Source organism: Typha latifolia, chromosome 1 (genome assembly GCF_019914945.1).
Source record: "Typha latifolia isolate L0001 chromosome 1, TyphaL0001v2, whole genome shotgun sequence".
Classification (NCBI taxonomy): domain Eukaryota; kingdom Viridiplantae; phylum Streptophyta; class Magnoliopsida; order Poales; family Typhaceae; genus Typha; species Typha latifolia.
The window spans coordinates 16369014-16393719 of NC_133086.1; the positions used below are offsets into that span (position 1 = coordinate 16369014).

At 37.0% G+C, this 24706-nt stretch overlaps 5 protein-coding genes and 1 long non-coding RNA gene across 9 annotated transcripts; 3 read left to right on the plus strand and 3 right to left on the minus strand.

Moving 5' to 3' along the window:
• Positions 1 to 322: 322 nt before the first annotated feature.
• On the minus strand, positions 323 to 4709 carry LOC140780553 (DEAD-box ATP-dependent RNA helicase 41). 4 transcript variants are annotated; one of them, XM_073126208.1, is made up of 4 exons: positions 4674 to 4709; positions 3469 to 3554; positions 1335 to 2905; positions 323 to 1262 (listed from the first exon to the last, which is right to left on the minus strand). In XM_073126208.1, exons 2-3 carry the CDS (start codon positions 3509 to 3511, stop codon positions 1365 to 1367), a joined length of 1584 nt encoding a protein of 527 aa, XP_072982309.1. In that variant the 5' UTR covers positions 3512 to 3554; positions 4674 to 4709; the 3' UTR covers positions 323 to 1262; positions 1335 to 1364. The 4 variants fall into 4 exon arrangements, with proteins under 4 accessions (XP_072982309.1, XP_072982284.1, XP_072982300.1 ...); XM_073126183.1 differs by having other exon boundaries at positions 323 to 2905; XM_073126199.1 differs by lacking the exon at positions 4674 to 4709 and adding an exon at positions 3729 to 4133 and having other exon boundaries at positions 323 to 2905.
• Positions 4710 to 5830: 1121 nt separating this feature from the next.
• On the plus strand, positions 5831 to 10120 carry LOC140780532 (uncharacterized). Its single transcript, XM_073126155.1, has 2 exons — positions 5831 to 6663; positions 9758 to 10120. The coding sequence occupies exon 1, from the start codon at positions 5885 to 5887 to the stop codon at positions 6599 to 6601; it is 717 nt and encodes a 238-aa protein (XP_072982256.1). The 5' UTR covers positions 5831 to 5884; the 3' UTR covers positions 6602 to 6663; positions 9758 to 10120.
• A 1304-nt stretch (positions 10121 to 11424) lies between these two features.
• LOC140793362 (polygalacturonase QRT2-like) lies at positions 11425 to 13696 on the plus strand. The gene is made up of 10 exons (XM_073144837.1): positions 11425 to 11466; positions 11515 to 11676; positions 11766 to 11903; positions 12139 to 12309; positions 12401 to 12424; positions 12547 to 12754; positions 12889 to 12970; positions 13035 to 13143; positions 13242 to 13358; positions 13444 to 13696. Exons 1-10 carry the CDS (start codon positions 11425 to 11427, stop codon positions 13675 to 13677), a joined length of 1287 nt encoding a protein of 428 aa, XP_073000938.1. The 3' UTR covers positions 13678 to 13696.
• A 317-nt stretch (positions 13697 to 14013) lies between these two features.
• On the minus strand, positions 14014 to 16785 carry LOC140780434 (uncharacterized protein At2g34160-like). Its single transcript, XM_073125994.1, has 5 exons — positions 16569 to 16785; positions 16224 to 16272; positions 14620 to 14682; positions 14405 to 14469; positions 14014 to 14289 (listed from the first exon to the last, which is right to left on the minus strand). Exons 1-5 carry the CDS (start codon positions 16683 to 16685, stop codon positions 14194 to 14196), a joined length of 390 nt encoding a protein of 129 aa, XP_072982095.1. The 5' UTR covers positions 16686 to 16785; the 3' UTR covers positions 14014 to 14193.
• A 4812-nt stretch (positions 16786 to 21597) lies between these two features.
• On the minus strand, positions 21598 to 23598 carry LOC140795976 (uncharacterized). Its single transcript, XR_012110397.1, has 2 exons — positions 23166 to 23598; positions 21598 to 22656 (listed from the first exon to the last, which is right to left on the minus strand). It is a non-coding gene; the product is annotated as an uncharacterized lncRNA (long non-coding RNA).
• LOC140795966 (glyoxylase I 4-like) lies at positions 21912 to 22945 on the plus strand. The gene is made up of 3 exons (XM_073148801.1): positions 21912 to 22097; positions 22186 to 22294; positions 22380 to 22945. Exons 1-3 carry the CDS (start codon positions 21928 to 21930, stop codon positions 22665 to 22667), a joined length of 567 nt encoding a protein of 188 aa, XP_073004902.1. The 5' UTR covers positions 21912 to 21927; the 3' UTR covers positions 22668 to 22945.
• Positions 23599 to 24706: the final 1108 nt, after the last annotated feature.

The following is a 24706-nucleotide window of genomic DNA, read 5'->3' on the forward strand; positions in this document are numbered from 1 at the left end:
ACAGCAGACAACATTATGCCCTTAAAGGTCTCATTTCTTGCTCCAAACACATGCATAATTAATCAACAAGAAGGGAAGATCTTGCTCAAGAATTAAAAGACAGTATGATGGTAAATGCCATGATAAAAATTCAAGCTCCAAATATTCCTTGATGTCTAAGTCATACAGGAATAAATAACAATTGAAATGTAAAATTCTAATTAAGTGTACTATGAATAATTAAATAATGAGAAAAGAAACATACAAATCCAAGATTTATATCTCAAAGTCACTTTTCCTGTTAGTTTCCTAGATTCTACCTGAAAGGAAATGAGGGTTGATATTTCAAGGTAGCATTCCCATGCATAACCTTTCTACAATCAAGTGTTCAGGAGCATTGAGCGATAACTTTCCACATCATACATCAACTCTTATCCTCCAAAAAGTTCACAATCACCTACATGTTCCTTTTAAGTTCCTCTGTTACATTTGAAAGAATGAAAAAATAAAACCTGCAACTTCTAATATATACATGTGTGATGTGTCACATAGCTCACTTCATTCATCAAAAGTACTACCGAGTTGCTAATTGTCAGAAGGCATCTTGAGCTATCGATCCCAAAATGAACTTGTTACCCATGATTCCAAATTGCTTAAATCATCATTCCGGGTTAGAATTGGCACAATTAGGTAAAATCCTTGAATTGCTGCATTGGCAAAAAGTCGCCAAAGTGAATAACATTTTTCTTCTCAAATGGTTCAAAAGAAAGTTCGATTCCAAATATCCACTCAAGCATACTTTCTATTCTTTCCATTACTAACCAGTTAAGGACCGGGTAAGTACTTCAAACTCATGGGCTCCCATAGAACAGCAGCCCCAACAGAGAACAGCTTCTTGTTCCCTCATTCACAAAAGGTAATTGTTATTGAATCTTCCATTCTAGATGCCCTTCCAACCTGACGCGCATACTCATCCATATAATTTGCCACGTCAAAGATTATCCCCTTGCTTCTCATTCTAGTAACTGCAACAACATATGATAAAAAATGGACAGAGCCACCTTTCCGCCAGAGCAAGAATCCCCATAAACCAAACTCACTCTTCTTTCTATTACTGACCAGGTAAATATCAAATAGTTTTGAATTTGCAAGCTCCTGCATACTTAAGATATTGCATGAGGTCCCAGGACAGCTTCCTGTCCCATCTTTGACAAAGACAACTACTTGTTCCTTCAATTTGCAGATTCCCATCCAACTTGATGAGTACACTCAATCATGATATTCTGCAAGCCAAAGATTATCTATCAACTGGTGTTTCATTGTAGCAAATTCCTTGTGATAACATGTAGAGTTACCTTAGTTACATTTCTCCTATAGCAAGAACCCTATAAACCATACTTTCTCTTATTTCTATTATTGACAGTGTATGTACTGGCTAAGTACTTTGAGTTTGCAAGTTCCCGTGGAACAACAGCTCCTGCAGATTTTAGATTCTGCACAAGCTCCCTGAACAACTTCTTGTCCCCCTCATTCACAAAGACAATTGCTGTTCCTTCTTGTCCCATTCTAGATGCCCTTCCAACCTGATGAACATACTCGTCCATAGAATTCGGCATGTCAAAGATTATCACCTGGCATACCTTCAAAAGATCTATTCCACGTCCCAGAACTCCAGTAGAAACAATCACTGGGATTTCTCCCATCAAAAACATTCTCAAAATGTCCCTCCTGTCCTTCATTGTCTTCTCTCCATGAATAGAAAGAGCTCTCAACCCAGTAGCAACATTAATTGCTTCAGATAAAAGATCAGCTCCTACTCTTGAACCCACAAACACTACAACAGGAGGCTTATAGTGCTGCTTGCTCATCAATATCTCGAAGAGCTTTTTCTTCTTCTGTTTAGATTCTACCCAAATGGCAATCTGCTTCACGGACTTGCTTGATCTACTTGGCTTCCCAGAATATATGTATATCAAATCTTTAGCAATTGTGTTTGCCATCTTCTCAACCTCTTGAGAAATCGTTGCTGAGAACATCAATACTTGGGGATGTGAAAGTGCTCGAAAGATTTGCATAACCTGATCTTGGAATTCTTTCTGCAACATACAATCCACCTCATCCAATACTAGGAGAGAAACCTCGCTAAGCTCAACATCGTATTTGGAAAGGAGATCAATCAATCTGCCTGGTGTGCCCACAATTAACTCGACCCCATTCTGTATACGGTAGATTTGCCCAGCTAAGGCTTCTCCACCAACAACAAGGGCAGTCTTAAAAGGCAGACCCTTTCCAAGCACCTTTGCTTGCTCTTCCACCTGCACACATAGCTCTCTAGTTGGAGCAAGAACCATTGCCAAAGGCTTCTTCTCCTCTGCAAGACACTTTGAACGAATTCGTGTACAATGAGAAACAATAGGAACTAGAAAAGAAGCTGTTTTCCCAGAACCAGTGTCAGCAGAAACAAGCAAATTTTTATTAAGCAGTGCAGCAGGGATGGATTGCATTTGAACTGGAGTTGGAATAATATACCCAGCAGTTTCAAGATTTTGTTCAAGCTTTTGAGGGAGATCACATGAAGTGAAAGACAACACAGGATCAGGAACGAACTGTCCCTTCACACAGATGTCAATCTTGCTTCTCAAAGATTCAATCTGGGCCCTGTTTAAGCCCTGCGAGATAGTTATATTGTCATCTCTGACATAAAAACACTCATCACTCATGGGAATATTTACACGGCGGGGAGGTCTCAAAGCTGGCATTGTAGTATCAGCATGCCTGGAAAGGAGAATGTTTTTGCATTCCATGCTGCAAATGTCATCGTCAGTCTTATCACATATGTACTCCCCGTAACGTCCACAAATAACACAACGTGGCTCCCCAGGAAGGGCTTCTCTCTGTTCACAGCTTCTCTCCTTCACAGATGATTCTGCATGAGAAACGTCACATAAATAGTTAATAGATGCTTTAAATTCTGCATTTCATATACAATGCAGGTATAAAAATGCTTTCTACTTGGGGTTTATGGGCCAGCAGCTAGTGCAGTAACTTCGCAACACTACGGGTAATGTTGAAGTTCAGTTGTTGGACATGAAAGGATGATGGAATTATTATTGGTGAATAACCAAATTTACTATCCAAAACGACAACGCAATTAGAACTTGTAGGACAAATTACAGTAAGCACTTCTTATGAAAGTCCCAGGTCTATTTCCTTCAAATTACATATTATAGCAAGCAGAAGCATTACTTTTCTTTCAGTAAAAGTTACATGACCTAAAAGAAAATATTTATAAAAAGCATACAAGATGATGCACATGATTATTCTACGTTATGCTTATAAGATGGATAAAGTTGATACTTGATATAAGTTCAACTAGATCCATTTACAGAATCCTGAGATAGGATGAGAAACCAACAAACTCCAGGCACCACACACAATAGAGGCAGTGAAAGGAAACAAACAAGATCATAGTACCATACTAGTTATTACCTGCAGCAGAAGAATCAGTCAAATTATTCTCATTGCTCTCCATTCCGGTGCTAGCAAGACTCCCAAGTAATGATGAAACCAGTGAACTGTGTAAACAACAAATAGTTATGTTAACAGGGTTCAATTATTAGTTCCAATCTCTCCTCTTAGATATTAGTGTATTACCCTTGAAATTAAATATGAATAAATGAAAATAGTCAAGAAAAGAAACAATATAGTCACTTACAAAGTTCATGCACAGGAAAATGGTAGTCACTCACAAAGTTTATGCACAGGAAAATTATAGATAATGACTCCTTATCCAGAAGATCAAGCAGGAACAGAAAAAAAAAACCCTGGAATGTATAACCAGAGTGTTGACAACGTGAATATAAATGTTCAAGGAAATTGAAAAATGAAAAATAAAGTTCTAAATCAACTGCAGCTCCAAGATAGTCAAATTACTAGATATCCAAAATAGCATTTTAAGGGTATCGATTTTGCTGATTAATTTGTATATAACCGAAATGGCTCTGTAAAATATTCACAAGAGTTCTAAGGGTTAGCAATTTACCTTCCTTTTGTGAAAGGAAAGATATAATCCATCATATAAGATACTTTTACATAGTCAAATACAAAATTTTAGACCATCAATATAGATCGATAATCAATATATATTTCTTATTTTTCATTAAACCCATACCACTCTTTAAGGCCTGCCATCAATGTTGTGAAAGGAAATTATGCGAGCACCTATGTAGTTTAGCAGTAAATTTATTGAAAACAATCTATATAATATATATAATTTCAAAAACATAGCATATTGAGCATTTTACAGGTTATTAAACTAATAAATAGGTATAGATTGCTACAATGTATACATGGACAATCATCTTTATAAAATGAAACTTCTCCTCGAACAAGATTAAACTTCACAATCTTGCGACTTCTCGAGTAAACCAACAAGTAGACATCTTCGACAAAGAAGATGAGTTGATTACTCCCCCCACCACCATATTAATCAGTAAATAGGTATCAACAATGTTATATGCATCATTTGCATCCAGTATGTAAATGATTAGTATTCAGTTAAACAATCTCATTCACACGGTCTCAAAATCGGCCTTTAAATCCTCAAGAATTGTCCCCCTCGAGAAGCTGAAGAGGACGAGAGGATAGAAGAGAAAATAGAGCGAGCTAAAGAGAGAGAAGAATTGGGATCGTACCTGTGGAGGTCTTGTTAAGGAGAAGAAGGCGAGGATAGTGATGGGTTATTTGTTCCTCTTAGAAATAGGGGTTTGCCGGGTTGGGCATAGTCAAAACGGATCGGATTGTGGAAAACTTATATCCGTATCCACTTATATTTTCTATTTTCCTTATAGCATAATTAGTATATATTTATGAAAACATATTTCAGATTCACATTAAAAAAATAAAAATGATGTCATATTATTCTCTTATTTTACTATTTTATGATATTTTGAATTATAAATAAATAAATCCGATAATATTCTTTAGTGTTAAATATATTTTATTTTTTTCTTGATTTAAAATCACTTTATCCTATTGCATTTAATTTTATATCACTAAATAATTCTCTAATTACTGCTACTATGAAATTAAAAATATCATTAATAGGATACCTAAAATTACCAAAATGTACTATTTTGTCACAAATAGTACGAGAGTATGAGTACTCCCTTGAAGCTACGTTACTATAGTTAGAAAGGATTTCAATGACATTTTTTTTAAATAGAAATTATTTTCCCTAATTTGTTAGGAAATTTTATTAGCCTCTTATTTTACTATTTTTAAAAATTCCAGCACAACGTTAAAAACTTAATACTTTTTATCAGTATGCTTAGTCCATGTGACACTCCACCTTCTTTACAAAATAGAATAAACTTTAAAGTAAAGATAATATAAAAATAAAAAAAAAGAAAGAAATAGATTTTAATAACACTTAGAAAAAACAAACTTTCTAAGTAAAATTCTCATTTTCTAGGTAAAATTCTCATTTCTATTTCATTCATTAACATTTTAGATAGATTACAGGTAACAAGTTCGTGCCTTAGGAAAAAAAAATTAGCTACTAAATTTCCGAAAAAATATTTAAGAGGCCAATAATAAAATTAAGAAAGGCTATCTCTTGTCCTTAACAATTTACATGTGGATAAATTCAAGACTTGTCAACCAATATATAAACTTAAGTCTTATCTAATTATCGTAGTATCTCTCGAGTCAAGCTTTGCTATTGAATTGGTTAAGCACGTGAATTAGTGAGACACTCCAATACCATATAGGATTATTGGGATACGGATATGAATTTGGATCCAATTTCACAATCTACTCGGTCGGATCCGATCCACTTACACCCTGACCTTCAACTTCGACCCTTCTCCTCTAGTGCTCTCCGCGTCCTTCCTCGCACCCAACCATGAGCGGCCGCTCCCCTATGCTAACCCAGAAGCGTCCCCGGCCACCCTCCTCCGCCTCCTCTACCCCCTCCCTCCCGGAGCCGGAGCGCCTCATCTACGGTCTCATCAAGCCCCGGGAGAACATGGGGATCCTGATCGCCGACATCAGGAAGGAGACCAACCTCCCCTCCGCCATCGTCCGCAAAGCCCTCAAATCCCTTCAGTCAAAGAACCTCGTCAAGGACGTCGTCAACGTCCACAACAAGATCCAGAAGATCTACATGGCCGTCGAGTTCGAGCCCTCCAGGGAGATCACCGGCGGCACCTGGTACTCCGACGGCAATCTCAACATGGATTTCATCAGCGATGTGCGAAACAAGTGCTTGGCGCAGATCACGAAGCTTAGGGTTACCACCATCGAGGGCATTTGGAAGGGGATTCAGAGATCGGAGGGTAGTAAGATGGAGATTTCTCTCCAGCAGATCGTGGAGATCGTTCAGGCCTTGGTTTTGGATAAGGAGGTGGATGAGGTGAAGAGCAGCGGGGTGGGAGAGTTCGCGGCGGTGCCTGTCGGGAAGATTTGCTATAAGAAGTCGGAGAGAGCGGCTAGTAACGTCGGGGCTTTGGCTATGTTGCCGTGCGGCGTGTGCCCGCGGATAAGTGAGTGCACGCCGGATGGGGTTATCTCGCCGAAGACTTGCGTCTACTACAACAAATGGCTTCAATTGGAGTTTTAGATTTGAAGTGGTGAGTTCAGGGGAGAAGCAGTCATGGTCTCTCTGATGAATGATATGCAAAGGTATAATTTTGTTTCTTTCTTCTATTATTTATTTTGATTCCACTGCAATTCTCACTGAAAACGGTAACTGTTTGTTGTATACACTCTATGTAAGCTTTAGTGGTAGAACAAGTAGAAACATCTGAACAAGATTAAATTAAAGAAATAATGTAATCACTTATCACTTGTCACTTGATCACACCTGCCATCATGGCATATAAAATTGTGTTATGGAGAAGTACAAACAACAAATGTTTTCATATATAGCACATAGTAAAAACCATATACACAACTTTATTTGTCTTAAATTGTAATAGTTTTATCTATGGACTACTAACTACTATATGCACTTGCCTACTGCTTATTCATCTTATGGTTCGTTCACTTGATACTTTGTTGATTTGTGCACTACTTTTGGTAGTTGAATGTCTTAAATCTATTTTGTTGATGATGTTTGATAGAACTTTCATTTATATTTGCATATCATGGTTTAATTATGGGAGTAAGAACATGTCATCCAATATGACAGTCTTGTTCTAATCTATTTAGCTACAAATTACAAACTTCAATGACTTACTATCGAGGAACTTTGTTAAGGTTGGAGTAGGGGTGGCAAAATTTGACTAGACCTGATGACCCGACTTGATGACCTGACTCTTCGGCTTTGGGTCATAAACGGGTCAACCCGCCTAACCCGTTTAATAATAGGGTCGTGTTCGGGTTTATACTACTAACCCGTTTTGACCCGTTTAAGCATACGGGTCAGGTCAGGTCGGGTCAACCCGCTAACTCGTTTGACCCATTTAATATATATATATATATATATATATATATATATATATATAAACTAAAACCCTAAATCTAATTACATTTACCCTAACACGTCACCTCTCCACTCCTCTCTAGCCGCCTCAACATAATGGGAAAAAAATTTTGCTCGCCTTTGTCTGCCGCCTCTGCCTCATCCTCCCACTTCGCCTACGCCCTCATCCTCCGCTCCCTCCCATGGACGGCAACCCTCCCCTCTCCTTCTCTTGATGCAACCCTCTCGTTGTGGTCTTCTCCTTCGATCGCAACCAGCAGCTGAACCTAATCGTTGTCGGCGGTCTAGTTGACATTGAGGACCGCCTCGCCGTCGAGATCTACGATCTGGCAGCGGGGAGATGGGAACTCTGTTCTCTTCTCCCTGTCAACTTCAGATCTGGCAACTCCTCCCAGTGGTTGTCGTCGGTGCTGCTCTCGGTGGTTGTTGCCGGCGCTTCTCCCGAAGCTGCGACTGCTCTTCTTCGTGCTCGGGATCTACACATGCTAAAATTAATAGAATTGTAAATTTTATGTTTGAATGAGTTTTGAGATGATTTGTTTGTTTAATATATTATTTATATAGAATAAATTTTAAATTTTATATAGGGTAATCGGGTTAGACGGGTCGTGTTAACATGACCTATTTATTAAACGAGTTAGATGGGTTGTGTTACCGTGTTGTGTTAACACAACCCGTTTATTAAATGGGTTAGACGGGTCGTGTCATGTTACCCGTTTAATAATCGAGTCGTGTTCGTGTCTAATAAATACAACCCGAAAAAAATATTAATCAGGTCGTGTTTGTGTTAGGGTAAAGTTGATCTGACCCGAACCCGCTTAACCCAACCCGATTGCCACCCATAGGTTGGAGTCTGTCAGAAGACTAACATTATGCTATTACTTAGAAATTTCTAGGGAGAGGCAGTTTTGATTTAAAATGGCAAGAAGGCAAGGTTTGAAAATAATTTAATAATGTAGGATGCAAGGTGGAAGTTTCCCTATTGGATATTTATTTTGTCAAGATCTATTATGAGGTTCTTGTGATAGCTGAAATGATAATGTTTTCTCTACGTCAATCAAAGGATGAAAGAGTAAGCTTTGCAACTTTTATTTGTGTAGTAAATCTGACAGAATCATTAGGTACTGGGGTGATCCCTGAAGGGAAAAATTAGAACTCAGATGGAGTTTTTTCTTCCTCTAGGAGAATCTTCCATCAAACCCTGTTTCTTTTGGATAATGGGGAAGTAAGAAACTGCTCCAAGTTATAACCTGAATGAATCAACTATTCGTAATAGTTTGAAGCAAATATATTTATGAAAATATGGTCATAAAATGAGCCAGTTTGCTGCTTCAAAACCAGAACATTGGAGTTAGAGATTTTGGAATCTTACATGCTTACTGCTTGTTTATCTGACGCGAGTTGTTAAGAGGAATTGTCAGGTTTATAATGCTCATCCTTCTAGGAAAGCCTGATTGTGAAGGTACTAGATCTTTTTTGTTTTTACATCTAGATTTGGTGGAAGAAGTTATAAGTGTAATATACAGGTATTTCTGTTATGAAGCTGAGAAGCTTGGACAACCACAACTAAGATGATTAACCCTAGTGGGATACACAAAAGTTCCTGTGCTTGCAGGTTCAGACAGTATATGCCTAGCTTGTAGCAAGTTTTTATATAATGTATTGATTTTGTTGTGTATCTCTTTTTTGCTTGCAGCTACATAATAGGAATTAACATATTTGAAATTTTATTTATGGCTCCTTGTATGCCATCCATTTCAACTTGAATTTGCATATTTTAAACACTGAAGATAATTCCAGTAGTGTCCTTATTTTGATTGATGATATTACTCAGCGTATGTTAAATTGTCAAATTCTCTGCCCCCGTTTGTACTAATTGTCTTCATTGTAAACCTCTATGGTATCGCTTAAATTATACATTTGATATTTGGCATACTGCTGTGTCTGAGCATGATGTCAGACATCTTTCTCTTTACAGTGCATCTATCCATGTGAATATAATATTGGTGATGCATTGCTCACGACTGCAGCTTCTAGGATATATATCAAGTGTCAACTGTTTACTTATATTCTGCAGCATTTTGCAATAACAATTCTGAGTGTGATAATCCCTGTCATTATATTCATAGCTCTTATAAGTAGTCATGCTGCATGTTGTAGAGTTTTTATTGTTAGGATATTTCTTTTGCAGTTCGCTTCACAAATTGCATGTGAATTTTCTCTTCCAAAATTATTCTGACTTAAGAGTTTGTATTTGCATATTACATATGTAACTCAAATCTGACACTGCAGAATTATCGTTCCAAGCATGCTCCCCTCCCGAACACTGAAAGGGGCATCCATCGTAAGCTTGTGGATCCAATTTTATGCACTGAAAGTGAATTAGTTTTCTTCTGCAATGAAGTTCTATTTGCAGCAATCCATGGTGAAACGAGGCGATATGATCAAACTGTTCCTGTAATTTGCCCATCAACAGAGTTGTTGCTATTGCTATGTCGATAAACAGCTTTTCGCGTACTTAAACTGGTTCATTCATGTTTCTTCTTGTCGTATGAGTATACTCTTTAAGTAACTTGTTCTTGTATTGTGTCAGCTAAGATGTGTATTGCCTTTTTTTTTCAGTGAATAAAAAGTTATACTACTTGAAGCGAAAAATGAGCAAAATCTATTTCTCGCTGTTACTTGATCCATTTTCACAGGATATCTTTTTGGGGATATCTGGGTGATTCGAACAAGAATTATTCCAGGGATCTAACACTTGTAATAGAGCTTATGACTGGCTTAGTGAGGACTAACCATCCTAATCAAGACCTCAATTATAACATCTCTAAAACAAAAACAAAAAAGAAATAATAATAAAGCTTGTCCGAGCGGAGCATAAACAGTAAAATGGGTTCGAGATCTAATATATATTATGTATAGATCTAATAGTTCTTAACATCACATAATTATTATTTAAAATTTTAATAAACCTTTATCCAATTCAAGCTTAAATCAAACTTGAACCTACTGACTTGATTAAGGACTAATTTAAGATTGAATTGGACTTGCATTTGGCTCATTTAAAGCTTGAGCTCAGATCAAGCTCAAATTAGACTCGAATTGAGCTCAGTTTGATAGAATCAAATCCGAGCATTAACATAATTTTAGAGCCTAAAATTTAATTTTGAGCTGAATTTGATAATACCTGAGCTAGCATAGACCCTAGCTATATCAGATTTCAAGCTAAGATTAAAGATAAATGCAAGGGGAAAGATCGGTCATAATTTTTGCATGCATGTGTTCTGCCACTTTTCTACTTGATTTATAGTTGTTGAATTAAAATGTAATTAATGTTTCTGAAGGACTTGTGTAATAATTATAACTCGATTACACTTGAGGACTTAACCCTTTTAGGTTAATCCTAACCAAGACTAAGCTACTAATAGTTGCACTTAAGGAGAGTAGAAAACCATTATGGCAAGCATTAGACAACCCTAATCAACAATGTATAAAAGGGAGGCCAGAGAAGGAGGAGGAGCCATTGTTTTGGAAAGAATGAAGCAAATAAGGAAGCATCTAAAACGTTCCGGAAGGCGAATAATGTATCCGGGAAACTCTCGTTATCCTAGCCGGATAACTTGGTACTGTAATTAATTAGTTTGAACTTTATCCCGAATAAGTTTAAGAATATATGACTAGTTTGGAAAGGAGGACTTCCATTAATACACAATGAAGTCCATATTAGCTCGTAATGGAGATCCAATTAATTGCACGAAATTTTCCTACGTAAAATAAGAAGATTAATGGAGAAATCTCCGGAGTAGTAACCGTTAGTCTTTAGTCTTAATTAGTCTCCAAGACGTTTCAATTCACCTTCGCAGTTAATATATATATATGAGACGAGAACACCTTGTGTTAATGTCAAAGAGTTAATTACTACTATTCTCTTCATCTTCTTCTCAGTTTAAGCTACAAAAATGGCGAGTGTTCTCTGTAGCTTTCCTGGTAGTAGTCTTCACGTATAAAACTAATGAAGTTTTTATTTAAAGTTCCTTCTTCTAGTGCAGGATTTGTGCTACTTTGCGATAAAATTCCTGTGGGTAGTTTGTTTTTTGATGGCTGGGGTGATCAATGGTGAATACGAAACTCCATCACCAACACCAACACCAAAGGTCTTTGATGTGATAAAATTTGGAGCAGTGGGTGATGGGAAGAATGATGACACTAAAGTAAGGACTATTTCTCTTATAAACATCTCTTTGTAGTGGTACTTTTGGCTTGAATTTTGTTCTGATGCATAGTTTTTTTTCTTTGCCAGGCCTTTGCATATGCATGGGCAGCTGCATGTACTGCAAGTAGTTGCTTGCCTACACTGTTTGTTCCTGGAAACAAGAAATATTATGTTGAGCAAATTATATTTGATGGTCCATGCTCTTCCAACAATGTCACTGTTCAGGTCTGAGTCTTTTCTTTTTCTCATTTCTTTGGCAAATGGCTGATGTACACTGAAGGGCTGTTGATTGATGACTAGGATTTTTTATGTGTAACATATAATACTATATTATAACTTTATAGAAGAGTACTCTAGAGTGTTACATTTTAAATAGGGTAACAGGTAAATAGTATAGTCAAAGAATTATTTCTTTAGTTTAATCATAAATGATACTAGTCATCTCCCTTCCCTTGGATAGATTGAGGGAACTATTGTTGCACCTGAGAAACCTAGTGCATGGAATGGAAAGAAGGCAGATATGTGGTTGAAATTTGACTCAGTGAATGGTCTCACTTTCCATGGTTCTGGTCTAATTGATGGGCGAGGATCCAACTGGTGGAACCAATCATGCAAGCGTAACCCTAAAATGGTACGTCTATAAGGGATTTGAACTCATAACCTCTGTCATAGGCCGATAGAACTCGCCTTCCTTACAGTCTCTCTACTTTCTTTTAATACAGGGATGCACCACTACAGCTCCTACGGTATGGAATGCAATATTTCATTTATATATAACTTATAAATGTTTGAACTTTTGCTTTGTTATCTACTACTACTACTGCATTCAATTTTGGTGTTTATTTTTTTTATCTATGAGCAATGGCAGGCAGTTAGATTTGTTCACTGCAATGACTTGGTAGTGAAGAATATGACGTTTATGAATAGCCCACAAACTCATGTAACGATTGAAAACAGCGAGAGAGTTAGAGTCAGTAGCCTCAACATCACTGCCAATGCCACCAGCCCTAACACTGATGGCATTCACATCCAAGCTTCTCAAAATGTCGTTGTTTTCAACACTACTATTGCTACAGGTAATGGCAGTAACACACTTCATGGTAATTAATCTTACCCTCATTCTTTCGAGAGAAGTGAAAATTTAATGGTGATACCGGTAAGATTCAAACCCGTGAACACTCGTATACTATGAGACCTTTTCTTTTCGCAGGTGATGACTGCATTTCCATTGGAGATCGTTCTTCCAACGTAATGGTTAAGAATTGCACCTGCGGACCTGGTCATGGCATGAGGTGAGCTACTTAATTAATTAAGTCCCAAAATGAATGAATCATGATGGTGATGGTGGTGTTCTAGTATTGGAAGCTTAGGGAAGGGAGGATCAAATGCTTCAGTTGAAAACATTCACATTTCATACACCACTATCTTCAACACAACTAATGGTGCAAGAATCAAAACATGGCAGGTATGCATGGATCCATAACACAAAAGATTAATTAGTTCAAAGTTCAAAAAACCATTTCAACCAAGATAATGTTATGATCTCCAATGATTTATATGTAGGGAGCTACAGGATTTGCAAGATCTATAACATTTGATCATATTACTCTCACCGATGTGAATAATCCAATCGTAATTAATCAATATTACTGTGATTCCCACAGCAAGTGCCCTATTCAGGTAAGCACCTAAATCTATATAGTTTTTGCTCTTCTTTTTCCTACCTCCTTTCTTTAATTTTTCTTGGTTTTCTTGCATTGTGTAGAAGGATGCAGTGCAAATCAGCAATGTGACATTTTCTAATTTCTGGGGGACCTCAATGTCCAAAGTTGCTGTTGCCCTAAATTGTAGCACAACTGTGCCTTGCACTGGGATCAAGATTAAGGAAGTTAACATCACATCGACAGACACAGGGGATAGCACGGAAGCTGCTTGTATTAATGCCCATGGCTGGGCTCAGGGTTGTGTCAACCCTAAGGTCTCATGTCTCTCCAAGTAAAAAGAAAAAGGAATGCTTTGTTTAGGGTTTGTTAATTGGTAAAATTTAGAGATCTTGGGTCCAGTATGATTAGGTCATTAAGTGACGTATTATGCCCAAATATTATTTTATGTTGTGGGCTCGTCCTTCTTGTAGTTCGGATGTTACCATGCACCTAGTGGAATAAGATTAGTATATGTTTGAGCCCTTCTTTTTCTATGTGCAAGTGATGCACACTATTACTCATGCAAAGCTCAGGATATTCAACATGAGGCAAACTGACATCAAGTAACAACTCTTGGAGGATAGGTACATTAACTACATACAAACCACAAGCATCAAATATCAAGATCGATATTAAAAGAAAAAAAATTTCATTTAGACTAAGAAGATTTAATTTTTCAGCCTAGATCATAGGAGTTCCACTGAATTTATAGAATTCTACTATCCTTTAAACAGAGAGACACCCTCAGGAGCTACAATAAAACTACAAAATTAAACAAAGAGATGCAAAGCAATAGTGAAGGACTCGACTCTTTAGCTCTGCTCCTCGCCATCACCCACATCCTTCTCTTCTGCTGCAGCAGCCATCAATTCATCAAAGTTCTCTGTCTTGCCAAGCAGTATCTCAATCTGCACATTAATATCAAATTAGTATATGAGGAACCTACTTGCATCTTTTTTCCAAGAAAGATCAAGCAAATACAAAAAAAAACCCTTGCATAAAGTTAGTGCAATCTGATCTAACCTTGGCTTTCTGGATTGATCGCCCTCTTGATTCATCTTTCATATCCACAGTAGATGTCATGATCTCTATTCATATCAAGAAAAGAATATAAGAGTGGAATCCTCACTTCTGAATAACAACATAAGACAAAGAAGCTGCATGGTTTTATCAAAACTAACTAATGCAGCTCAAGACAGAGTTTTAGCATATGCTAGATATAGAAGCAAGAAACTTACTTTTCTCAACAGCAAGGCCATTGTTTTTCAGAATCTCTGCAATGGTTACCACAGTTGCAATGGCTGCAAATTTTTAATCAAGCAGCTTAGATCTTTAGAAAAAGAAAACACTAATTAACAGCATTCATTCAAAAGAATCTTGAACCATCTTCATGCAAATTTTTGTTGTCCCTAAAAATGTGAGATTGCTGCAGACAAAGCTATACAACTATGAAACACTGCATTGCATAGAAAAGGAAAAACAGCACAAGAAATAAAAGACTAATCATCCTAGTGGAGAGTCTGACAATGGAATAAAAAGAAAAAAAGAGGAAACACAATTTATGCAAACAGGCAAAGAGAAGAAACAGATGTGTATGTAGAGAAAACTGAACCGAACTTCTTTAAAATATCTAGCTCTACTGCTCTTCCCAGTCTGAAAATAATTCAAATACTAGCCCCGATTCCAGTAGTACACAAACTCTTTAAGACTGTACCCTGGAGTGAAGGGAACAAAACTATTGAGAAAGTCAAATACTAAGGATCAAAAGTGGAAGATGAAAAGGAGAAAAAAATCCAATATTTTTTCACCTCTGTTAGTCCAGAGTTCACTTCAACATGATTATAGATTCTCTAGCCTTTACCATGTCAGTTAAAAATACGTACTTAACATCACATCCCTGATTAGCCTTAAAAAAAAAGAGTATATGCAAGCTATTCCAGAACCTTCAACATCAACTGTGAAGAAAAGCATCAGATTCAAGTGATCTTATATATATTCTTGGTCTGATCCCATATAATTATTGAACATGTACAACCTTGTTTAATAAGAAACCTTTAGCATAACAAAACTAGCATAAAAGCCGATCACTCAAGTAGTTAACCACAATCTAAGCATAGGTGGAAAAGGAACAGATCATATCCCTCTATATGCCAAGCAATACCATACTAAGAAGCAGACAACATAAGCAGAGTTTAAAAGGAAACAATTTAAAATGATACTAGAATAAAGTAACCAAGTGATTATTTACGGTGGAAAGACCATATATGGAATGGCAAGGTAAACACAATGGCATAAACAGATTCAGTTTACTAGCAAATAAAAGAACCAAATATATAAGCAGAAAGAGAAATGTCTACATATGCATGTACCCAGAATCTACAACAAGCATAGAGCTTCCCTGAAAAATTCAGATAAGAGCCCAAAAAAATAACAACAAGATCAACCATTAAATTGGAAAACCAATAAATTGGTCTTAACATCCTTGCATCACATGTTGCAACAGTCATAGTGAATAATGATATGGCAGCATAGGTAGCTCCAGCTCAAGAATCCTTGACATAACTGGACTTCATTAGTTACACAAAAAGCAATGAACTAACATTCTCAGATCAGCAAAAACTCCTCATTATAATCATTTCAACTGTCAGGACATTTGTATGCAGATATTGCAATAACCTGTTGAAATATCTAAGCTTATTTTTATTGGTATTAGCTCTTGGTTTGCCAATATTAATTTCAAAATGTGCTCTTGGCAACAGTACACCAGTAACAAGGTTTTTAAGCCCAGGTAGAAGCCATACAGTAAAAGTAGATAGACAAAGTGAGGTTAAAGAAACAATACCCATTCCAAGAGCTGAAAGCTCAACTTCATTATGTTGCTGCATATACCTCTGCAGTGTAAAGAGAAAGCATCCATCAGCGACAATCCAGATAACATATAGAGTCCTTAAGACGAGAAACTGCAAATATTTTGACATCTAATCCACAAGCTCTACACCGCATACAGTTATAACTTATAACAAAGCAAAGTAGGTCAAAGAAGCAATTTTTAGGGCACAACTTTAAAAAATAGAAAAAGATTACACCATTCAAATCCAAATTCCCGACGCCAATAGAACCAATGCAGGGCGTAATACAAAACGAATACTCCAGAACGTGTAAAGAAAAAAAATTCCAAATTTCTTACCTTGGCAAGATTGACGTAGAAGAAGAGGGGCTTCTTGGTATTGGAGACCTGGATTCGGTTCTTCTTATGGTTTTCCGTAACGTTGAGATTATTGACTCCCTCGGTTATCTCCTCCATGGCTAGATCACGAGGAGAAGCAAGGGCAACCAAAAACCCTAACCCTAGGTAAGGAGAAGGCCGCGAACAGAAGCGAAGCGGATAATTATAATGCTTTCCTCTTTCTCGACTCAGCACGCTTACGCTTATTAAGTTCCGAAAGGGTTCGAGTCCAAACTCGATATCGGAGTAGCGTCCTCGGATCTTGGACTACCCGAACTGGTTTTGGACTGGGTTCGAGCTCGGGCCGGGTTTAAGGTTTAGTTTATGCCTATGTTGTTGGCGGGCTAGCGGATCAGATCCACCCGCAAGAGACCCGTTAGGGTGCCATTCCAAATAAAAGATAAAAAGAATATGAGAGGATCTTTGCTAGCTATTGCCCTAATATAATACAAATTTCTTTTGATGATAATTGCACTTTATCCCATGTGGATTGGCTTAATTATATGAAACATTTGTGTAATTTCAACTTAAGTACTTAATCTCCGACCAAAGTGTAACTATTTTTTTATTCCACATCTTTGACGATAATAACCATTAACCAATATTGATTTGTCATAAGGCCATATTTATATCATAAAAATACTTCTCTTGTCTTAAGAAAATTAAGGAAGTAAAGATTTTTTTAAGAAATTGAAACGGGGTTTGACAAATTAAAATATTATCAATACGTGGGTCATTATCTAGGGGGCTATAATAGACAACCTAAGCAGTACAAGCTCAGATTAGATCGAGTATTAGTCTCTTAACCCAAGCTAGTATAGTAGATTTCCGAGTCAAGTTGGGCTAGACTTAAATTGGGCTTTGGGCTGATATTAGTAGGTTGGACATTGATATGTATTAGGCTCACGGGCTTTTGATGCAACATCTAAACAAAAGGAGGAGGGGTTGGCGGGTGCAGTACCTCCCCTCCCTAGTTGCCCACAAGAGGATAAGGTCCTCTCCACTATTGGGGGGTGGCATGCCTGATGGCGGCGGCTGTGTAGGGTCGCTTGCCTTGGGCAGAGGGTTGTCTTCCCATTTCCCTTCTCCTTCCTCACCTCTGTTTTTTTCTTCCCTTTGCCGTGTTGTGGCATGAGTTGGTGAACCCCCCCATTCATTTCAATTCTAGTCGGGTTCTTGGTGCTTTGGGTACTCGTCGTCGCCAAGAGGATGTGGCGCGCGGGTTGCTCGGATAGCCGACGCCAGTCGATTCGGCAATCTTCATGGTTGGTGAACTCGACGATGTAGTAGGCTTTGGCTTAGACCCCTCCCCCTCCTCCAATGAGGCTTGGGTGGTCCGGACGCTGGGTGCCTGCTAGATCGCCTAAGAGCTTGTCGCGGACGTCGATGGGCCGCGTCAAGCCACGGTGAAGTTTCTCGTGTCTTCGCCGCACTCGCCATGGCAATTAGCCCTTCTCTTCTTCCTCCTCGCATCGTCGTTTGGTGATCGATGTCTGTCGGTGGTCGTCATGGTGTAGGGCTCCTTCATGGCAACCCGGTGATGGCTGGCTGTTGACATGAATCCTTCCCCTCGTGTTGGTGGTCGCGAGGGAGGGAAGAGAGTGGCCCACATTTTCTCTATTTGATTAGGGTCTCCTAAGTTCCAACAAACTTATGTATGATAAAGATGCCTTTTCATAGCACTGTGCTACTATAAAAATGTACGTCTGAATAGTACCCGATGAATACATTTTGTCATCCCTAGATATACATCTTGTCATACATTTGTACATATATATAAATATACAAAAATTAAGGAACAAAGGATGAGCTGTATTCTAGCTTCAATTCTCAAAATAGTACAAAGTTTGGATTGGAGTGTTGTCATTCGGACCAACTGAAAAGGTGACTGATAGACTTTATTCCCTCATGGCCGCCCAATCGGCCACCTTGTTACAGTTACGGAATATATGAACGATTCTACATTCGTTAAGCATTTTAACTAAGCTAATACATTCATCATCCAAAATTCTTATTCGTCGGAGACTTGAGGTCTCTTGTCTGACTACATTTACAGTCTCTAAGTAGTAGTCCATCTCGACGATCACCCTGTTTTCCTCCTCCACCATATTAAGTCCTAGCCCAAGAACCCACAGCTCAGTCAGGAGGACGAAGTCGCTTAGGCATGGCTCTCATGCCGCCCATAACATGAGACCTCGATCATTCTGTAGGGCCACCCCTGCTCCTCCTTGGTACGTGTTCGGCATCTACGCATCATCCGCGTTTAGTTTAACTCATCTTTGTGCTGGAGGACACACGGGCTTAGTTACTCCGACAACTTTCCTTCTGTATTTCTTAGCCATGAGTTTGGCCCTCCAAACAACCATTCTCGGGAGTAAATTGAGGACCTACATCTTTGGAAAGAGAAACAAAGTGACAATGCGGAGCGGGATCCACTCAAAGCTGAGCATCATCGAATCACTCCTACAGTCCTACATATATCATCTTGACATGGATATATAAAATAATAAGGAATGAAGAAGAGTATGGGAGGGGTGGCAAATATATAGGGCCATTCTATATTATGCTAGTACAACTGGAATACTTAGCTAACAAATTCAAGATTAGCATAAATCCCATAGGAAGATATGAATGCTTCCATTGTACCTGTACTATCGTACGTACAAGGGAAGGAGAAAGATTTTAAAGGAGGCAAAAATTAAGGAAAAAGGTTTACAAGAGACGTGAACCACGATGATAACAACCATAATAATTAATAAAGATAGTGCTACTAATTATATTAGTGACAAAAGATTATGATTATATTGATCACCATGCCTCTAATGATTTCTATACTATATGCAACATGTTTGCATAAAAATTATAATTTACATTTAAGAAGACGGTGATATTCAAATAGTATAACCTTAGCTATAATAAATTTGGCCTATAGTGATATTTATTATTTACTGTCGGTATAAGTATTTGTTTAAGTGATATTTTCTTAAATATTACTAATTAGTCATAAAGTGCCATACCAAGTATAAGTATTGTTTAGGTTTTAAAGATGAATATTGTTTGACATGGCAAAGACCCAAGAAAATACCTAAAAGGTGAATTAGTGCTACTTTTTTCATATATATATATATATATATATAAATGTTTACAATCATACTCTATATTTTATCTATTTTATAATTCACACTCTGTCCTTAAGGATTTTGTAACTCAACTCCTAATTTTTTTTTATAATTATTATTTAACGTCTTGACGAATATGACTAACTAACATCGACCGAATTACCAAAATACTCCTACCATTCACTTTCATTTTTTATATTTCTCCACTATCTTTCCTACCTATTTCCTCCACTGTCATTATCGCCGATGCCGTCATCGTCTCTGTCACTAACTTTTTTCATCTTCCCCGCTCCCTCTTCTCACTCTCCTCATTTTCTTTTCTTTTTTGGAAGAGAAAAAGAGGGCGAAGAAAATAGGGGTAATTTAGGTATTTATAAATTATTTTATATATTATAATGGAAGATTCATTTTCTAGTACCATCTAAACTAACGCATAGTGTTAAATGAGAATTATAAGAAAAAAAATGAGGGATCAAGTTATAAAACACTCAAAGACGAAAAGTGAATTACAAAATAAGTAAAATATATGTAATTTATTATAATCCTAGATATAAAAGTATCGATTATATTTTTATAATGGGTTCAGAAATCTTATCCAATGGATAGATGCTTAGCAAAGAGGCTATAGCAAATTAAATGATAATATACTTTAATAGGTCATCATCTCAAGATGTCAGCCATTGAAGCTTCTTGGCCATTAAGGCATGAGTGCATGATTCACAACTGCAATACTATTGATTTATGGGGTAACAAACCTTGCAGTACTTGGAGACTATCCATACTTTAATTTCCTCCTAGACTTAAAAGTATCATGAATCCCACTATCCATTTACATCAATATATGAGAAAAATGTAGCCAAAGTTTGCCCGTCTTCTCCAGCTCACACTCTTATAATGTTTGCATTATAATCCAAGTTGTCGATTAGAAAGTGAGCCGTTAATTTTCTTTTGGCAAAATAATATTAAATTTAATTATATTTATGCCTCTTAAACTATGATCCAGTATCATTTGTATTCTTAATAGGATCTCTTAAATAGAAACGTGTTGAGTTTATAAAATTACCCTCCATCTTTATATATGCATAATTGGGCTATAAAATAATAATAATAATAATAATAATAATAATAAAGATATCTTGACAGAGATTGGAAGAGAGAAATGTGGGAAAGAGGTTGACAGTTTGAGAGGGAGGAGAATAACAAAAACCATGAAAGTCACTGTTAGTAGATGGAAAATGTTGGAAGAAAATGAAAGAGAAATGATTGAAAAGATTGTGAAAGAAAAGAATATAAATATATTAGTATAAATAAGACCAATTTCGACATAAATGAATGCAAAAATTAGTTGTACATGTAAATTCCAAATGGAGAAATAAACCGTAGACTAACAAAATTGTCATCTTGAAACATTTAAATAATCCAAGAGATCTTAATATCATGGTTTTTAGTGGTATAAATGAAACCATATCATAATTAATTAGAAAAAGTTTGAGTGTAATTTACCCTAATTAATATTAATTAGGTATAATACTAGAATATGGAGGTCAATTCTCGGTGATCAATAAGTTGTAAGGCTTGGAGAAAAAATGATCTTTAGTTCGTGCAACACGTAGATGAATAATTACGGCAAGTTGACTTCTCTATAAACTCCCTATAATAAATCTTCTTGGCTTCTTAATTTCTAGTTCCCATTCACATGGTAGGAAATTAAGCAGTCGACCACTCATAATAATAAATTATAAAACCAATAAAGAAGGCATCATATATACATTTGGCTTTGGATTTAATCATGAATGAGGATAGTTTTCTCTCTTTTTCATGTAGAAATCTTTAAAAAGGTTGATTACGTTTGAGAATTATCTACGCAAAAATGGGGGGAAAAAAGAGAAAGTTTTATAAGAAATTTTGCATCTACATATAAATGAGAGATTTTAGAATGACATACAATAAAAATGAATCAATCACCTTGATCGTGGTAGGAACATGAACCGATGGAGCACCTTGGAATCCTCATGAACGTGGCTTCACATGTCCACATGTGATATGGCTCCACGTACTACATACATCTCATTGGTACACAATACCTTGGCCTTAATCCTATTAATGTATATATATTTATGATCCTAATCGATCCCTTCATCAGTCACCACAAACTCTTATTAGATCCTTTTGTGTACAAATTACACTAAGATTAGACTGCAATGTTGGAGACAAGCAAGGCCATGGGTGGTGGGGCTTTGCCACTGATCACTTCATTGAACCATGTCTCTATTGTGTGCAGATCACTTAACACCTCTCTTGATTTCTACCAGAATGTGCTTGGATTCATCCCAGTGAGGAGGCCCAGGTCCTTGGATTTTGATGGTGCATGGTAGGTTAAACATATCTTATGCATTCTAGTTTGTATTGTCTTAATTGATCGCTTGACTTGGTTTCCTTCTGAATCATGCAACATTAAGGTTGTTCAACTACGGCATTGGCATCCATTTGTTGCAGTCGGAAGATCCCGAGAACATGCCGGCAAAGAAGAAGAAGATCAATCCTAAGGATAACCATATCTCCTTCCAGGTAGAGTAAGACATTTGATTATTAGGTTGCTCCAAACAAATTAAGTGCAGTGTGACATTTGAAGTATACCATGCCATATGTGCAGTGTGAGAGCATGGCCAATGTGGAGAAGAAGCTGAAGGAGATGGCGATGCCGTACATCACGCAGCGTCTCGAGGAGGGCGGCATCAACGTCGATCAGTTGTTCTTCCATGACCCAGATGGATTCATGATCGAAATATGCAACTGCGACAACCTTCCGGTGATCCCTCTCGCCGTCGGCGAGCCCATCGGGGCTTGTAAGAGAGTAAATCAGCAGCAGCAGCAGCAGATGGTGCAGTGCCTTCCAACATCCATTGCTGTCAGTGAGGAGCCAGACATCCCTTGTGCATGAAATTAAGAAGAGATCACAAATTGATCAGAGATTAATAACTTCTATTGGAGAGTACTCTGATAGCTAGATTCGTTATGTTTGACTTAGTGTGGTCACATTATCATCTCACTTTTTGATTTGTCCTGTGGAAGATTCAAGCTGTGTACGCTTTGTTTCTTTATTATATTTAAATATTAATGCAACACTTATACTTATGATCTTAGATGCAGAATTGAAAGTGCATGACTTGTACCTTTAGTTCTCCTTCACACAAACTCAAGCTAGTCTCAGAGCTTTAATTTCAGAGACAAAATAAAATCTAGGAATTAATGCCTCCTAACAAATAATATTTCAAAAGCCTAAGCTATCATAAATTAGGCCAAATGGAACAAAAAGTGGTTATTATAAGAATACTAACAATATTATGTGTGGCTTAATAAAGTTTAACTTTAGATGAACAATTATTGCTTAGCTTCAGTTTCTCCTACCAAGTAGTGAGAATTGATCAACATAACATACCCATAAAATCAAACTCAAAATCGAGATAACCATGCGCGATAATAGCCGGAACATCAAACATAACAAGCATAAATAAATAAAATAAAATAAAATAAATAAAAAACAGCAGAACTAGGAGCTCCCTTCAGTCCAAAGCAATCAATAAGAAATTTGTATTGCTGTATGAAGATGACTTGTATTGATGCTTTAGGCTGAAAAGAGCTCCCATTTCTGATGTCTTACACAATATCGTCAAGAAGATGGAAGGAAGGAAGGAAGGAAGGAAGGAAGAAGATTTGCAAAGTGGGCAGAGAAAGAAAAGAAGAGATGGACTGCACTAGTCTGATGAGCTTAAAAAGCTTAATTTCCATCCCTTTCATGGTACCCTTTTCTGCACCATTCCTTGCCTCATCTATGTTTAACCTCAGTTGGCTCTCTAGTAGCTCTTGTGGAATCCTTGCGTGCCATAGCAGCATACTTTTTTAAGCACTTGGACAGAGCCTGCATGTTATAGTGACATTACTACAACTTTAATGTTAGATAATTAGTCAAGCCAACAGTCAATTTAGAGGTAATAAATGTACCCTAAGTACCACATTTTGCTGCTGTCAGAAGAGTAGTTTAATTTGGGAAATTTTATACTTTACACTCTAAGTTGTCTCTTATTATTATTGTTATTATTATAGAACGATAGTTCTCTTATTATCATTAGCACTCTATCACATGAGTGCTTATCAAGGCAACAAAAATACAGGACAGCAGTTTGTTAATAATAATTATAATAAAAGTAAAAGATAGGATGTGCAAAGTATAAAATTCCCTAAACTTAGTTCTTAAACTTGAGATTATGTAGTCAAACTCGTGCATCAGTGGTCCCCCAGTGAGATTTATCAGAACCATTACTATGCTTTCCCATTAACATGTCTTGTTGCTTTCCTTCTTTCTACTTTGAAGCATGAAATATTGCAGCAACTATGAAAGGGACTGCATCATATATAATTTCTTCTGTTGGTCTCCATTGCCTCCCTATTTCTCTTTAAAGTTTTCATCAGTTAGCATGGCCTCCTTGTTTTATTCTTCTCTGAATCTGATTCCCTTCTTTGCTTGCCTTACCTCAACCGTAAGACATGTGACATGCATCATGTTTGGGGTCTTTCATTATGCACCAATCAAATAAATGAAAACTCTTCAACTTTTACAAAAAGTTAGAGCTATAGAATAATAACAATCCAAACACACAATTAGTACACTAGAAAGTAGTTCATAATCATCGAACCATTTATGACACGATTCGTTAAGATGATGTGTTATAGGCATTAATATGAGACGACTATTGTAGCTCAGTGATTGGGCCAATCCTATCAGTCTATGATTTGATAGAGTTTGTGAGTTGTTGGAATATAGTAGAATGCAACTAAAATTATAGGAACCTAAGAATATTCTCCCATGCAGCATTTATTTCATAAAATGTATGTAAAAATATTCGAAAATGTTGTCGATGATTAGAATTTTTTAGAAAGAGTCTAATATACGAGAGGTGATTTGATTGGCCAGGTTAGTAC

What these genes read in the sequence shown, in the direction of transcription:
- LOC140780553 (XM_073126208.1), bottom strand. Translation starts at nt 3,511, where the DNA reads ATGGAGAGCAATGAGAATAATTTGACTGATTCTTCTGCTGCAG. An exon ending in GACTGATTCTTCTGCTGCAG is followed by an intron (nt 2,906 to 3,468) that starts GTAATAACTAGT and finishes TTTCTCATGCAG; the next exon opens with AATCATCTGTGAAGGAGAGA.
- LOC140780532 (XM_073126155.1), top strand. Translation starts at nt 5,885, where the DNA reads ATGAGCGGCCGCTCCCCTATGCTAACCCAGAAGCGTCCCCGGCCACCC.
- LOC140793362 (XM_073144837.1), top strand. Translation starts at nt 11,425, where the DNA reads ATGGCGAGTGTTCTCTGTAGCTTTCCTGGTAGTAGTCTTCAC. An exon ending in CCAACAATGTCACTGTTCAG is followed by an intron (nt 11,904 to 12,138) that starts GTCTGAGTCTTT and finishes TCCCTTGGATAG; the next exon opens with ATTGAGGGAACTATTGTTGC. An exon ending in GGACCTGGTCATGGCATGAG is followed by an intron (nt 12,971 to 13,034) that starts GTGAGCTACTTA and finishes GTGGTGTTCTAG; the next exon opens with TATTGGAAGCTTAGGGAAGG.
- LOC140780434 (XM_073125994.1), bottom strand. Translation starts at nt 16,685, where the DNA reads ATGGAGGAGATAACCGAGGGAGTCAATAATCTCAACGTTACGGAAAAC. An exon ending in GCTTTCAGCTCTTGGAATGG is followed by an intron (nt 14,683 to 16,223) that starts GTATTGTTTCTT and finishes AAAAATTTGCAG; the next exon opens with CCATTGCAACTGTGGTAACC. An exon ending in GATCAATCCAGAAAGCCAAG is followed by an intron (nt 14,290 to 14,404) that starts GTTAGATCAGAT and finishes ATTAATGTGCAG; the next exon opens with ATTGAGATACTGCTTGGCAA.
- LOC140795966 (XM_073148801.1), top strand. Translation starts at nt 21,928, where the DNA reads ATGTTGGAGACAAGCAAGGCCATGGGTGGTGGGGCTTTGCCACTGATC. An exon ending in TTGGATTTTGATGGTGCATG is followed by an intron (nt 22,098 to 22,185) that starts GTAGGTTAAACA and finishes TGCAACATTAAG; the next exon opens with GTTGTTCAACTACGGCATTG. An exon ending in ATAACCATATCTCCTTCCAG is followed by an intron (nt 22,295 to 22,379) that starts GTAGAGTAAGAC and finishes CCATATGTGCAG; the next exon opens with TGTGAGAGCATGGCCAATGT.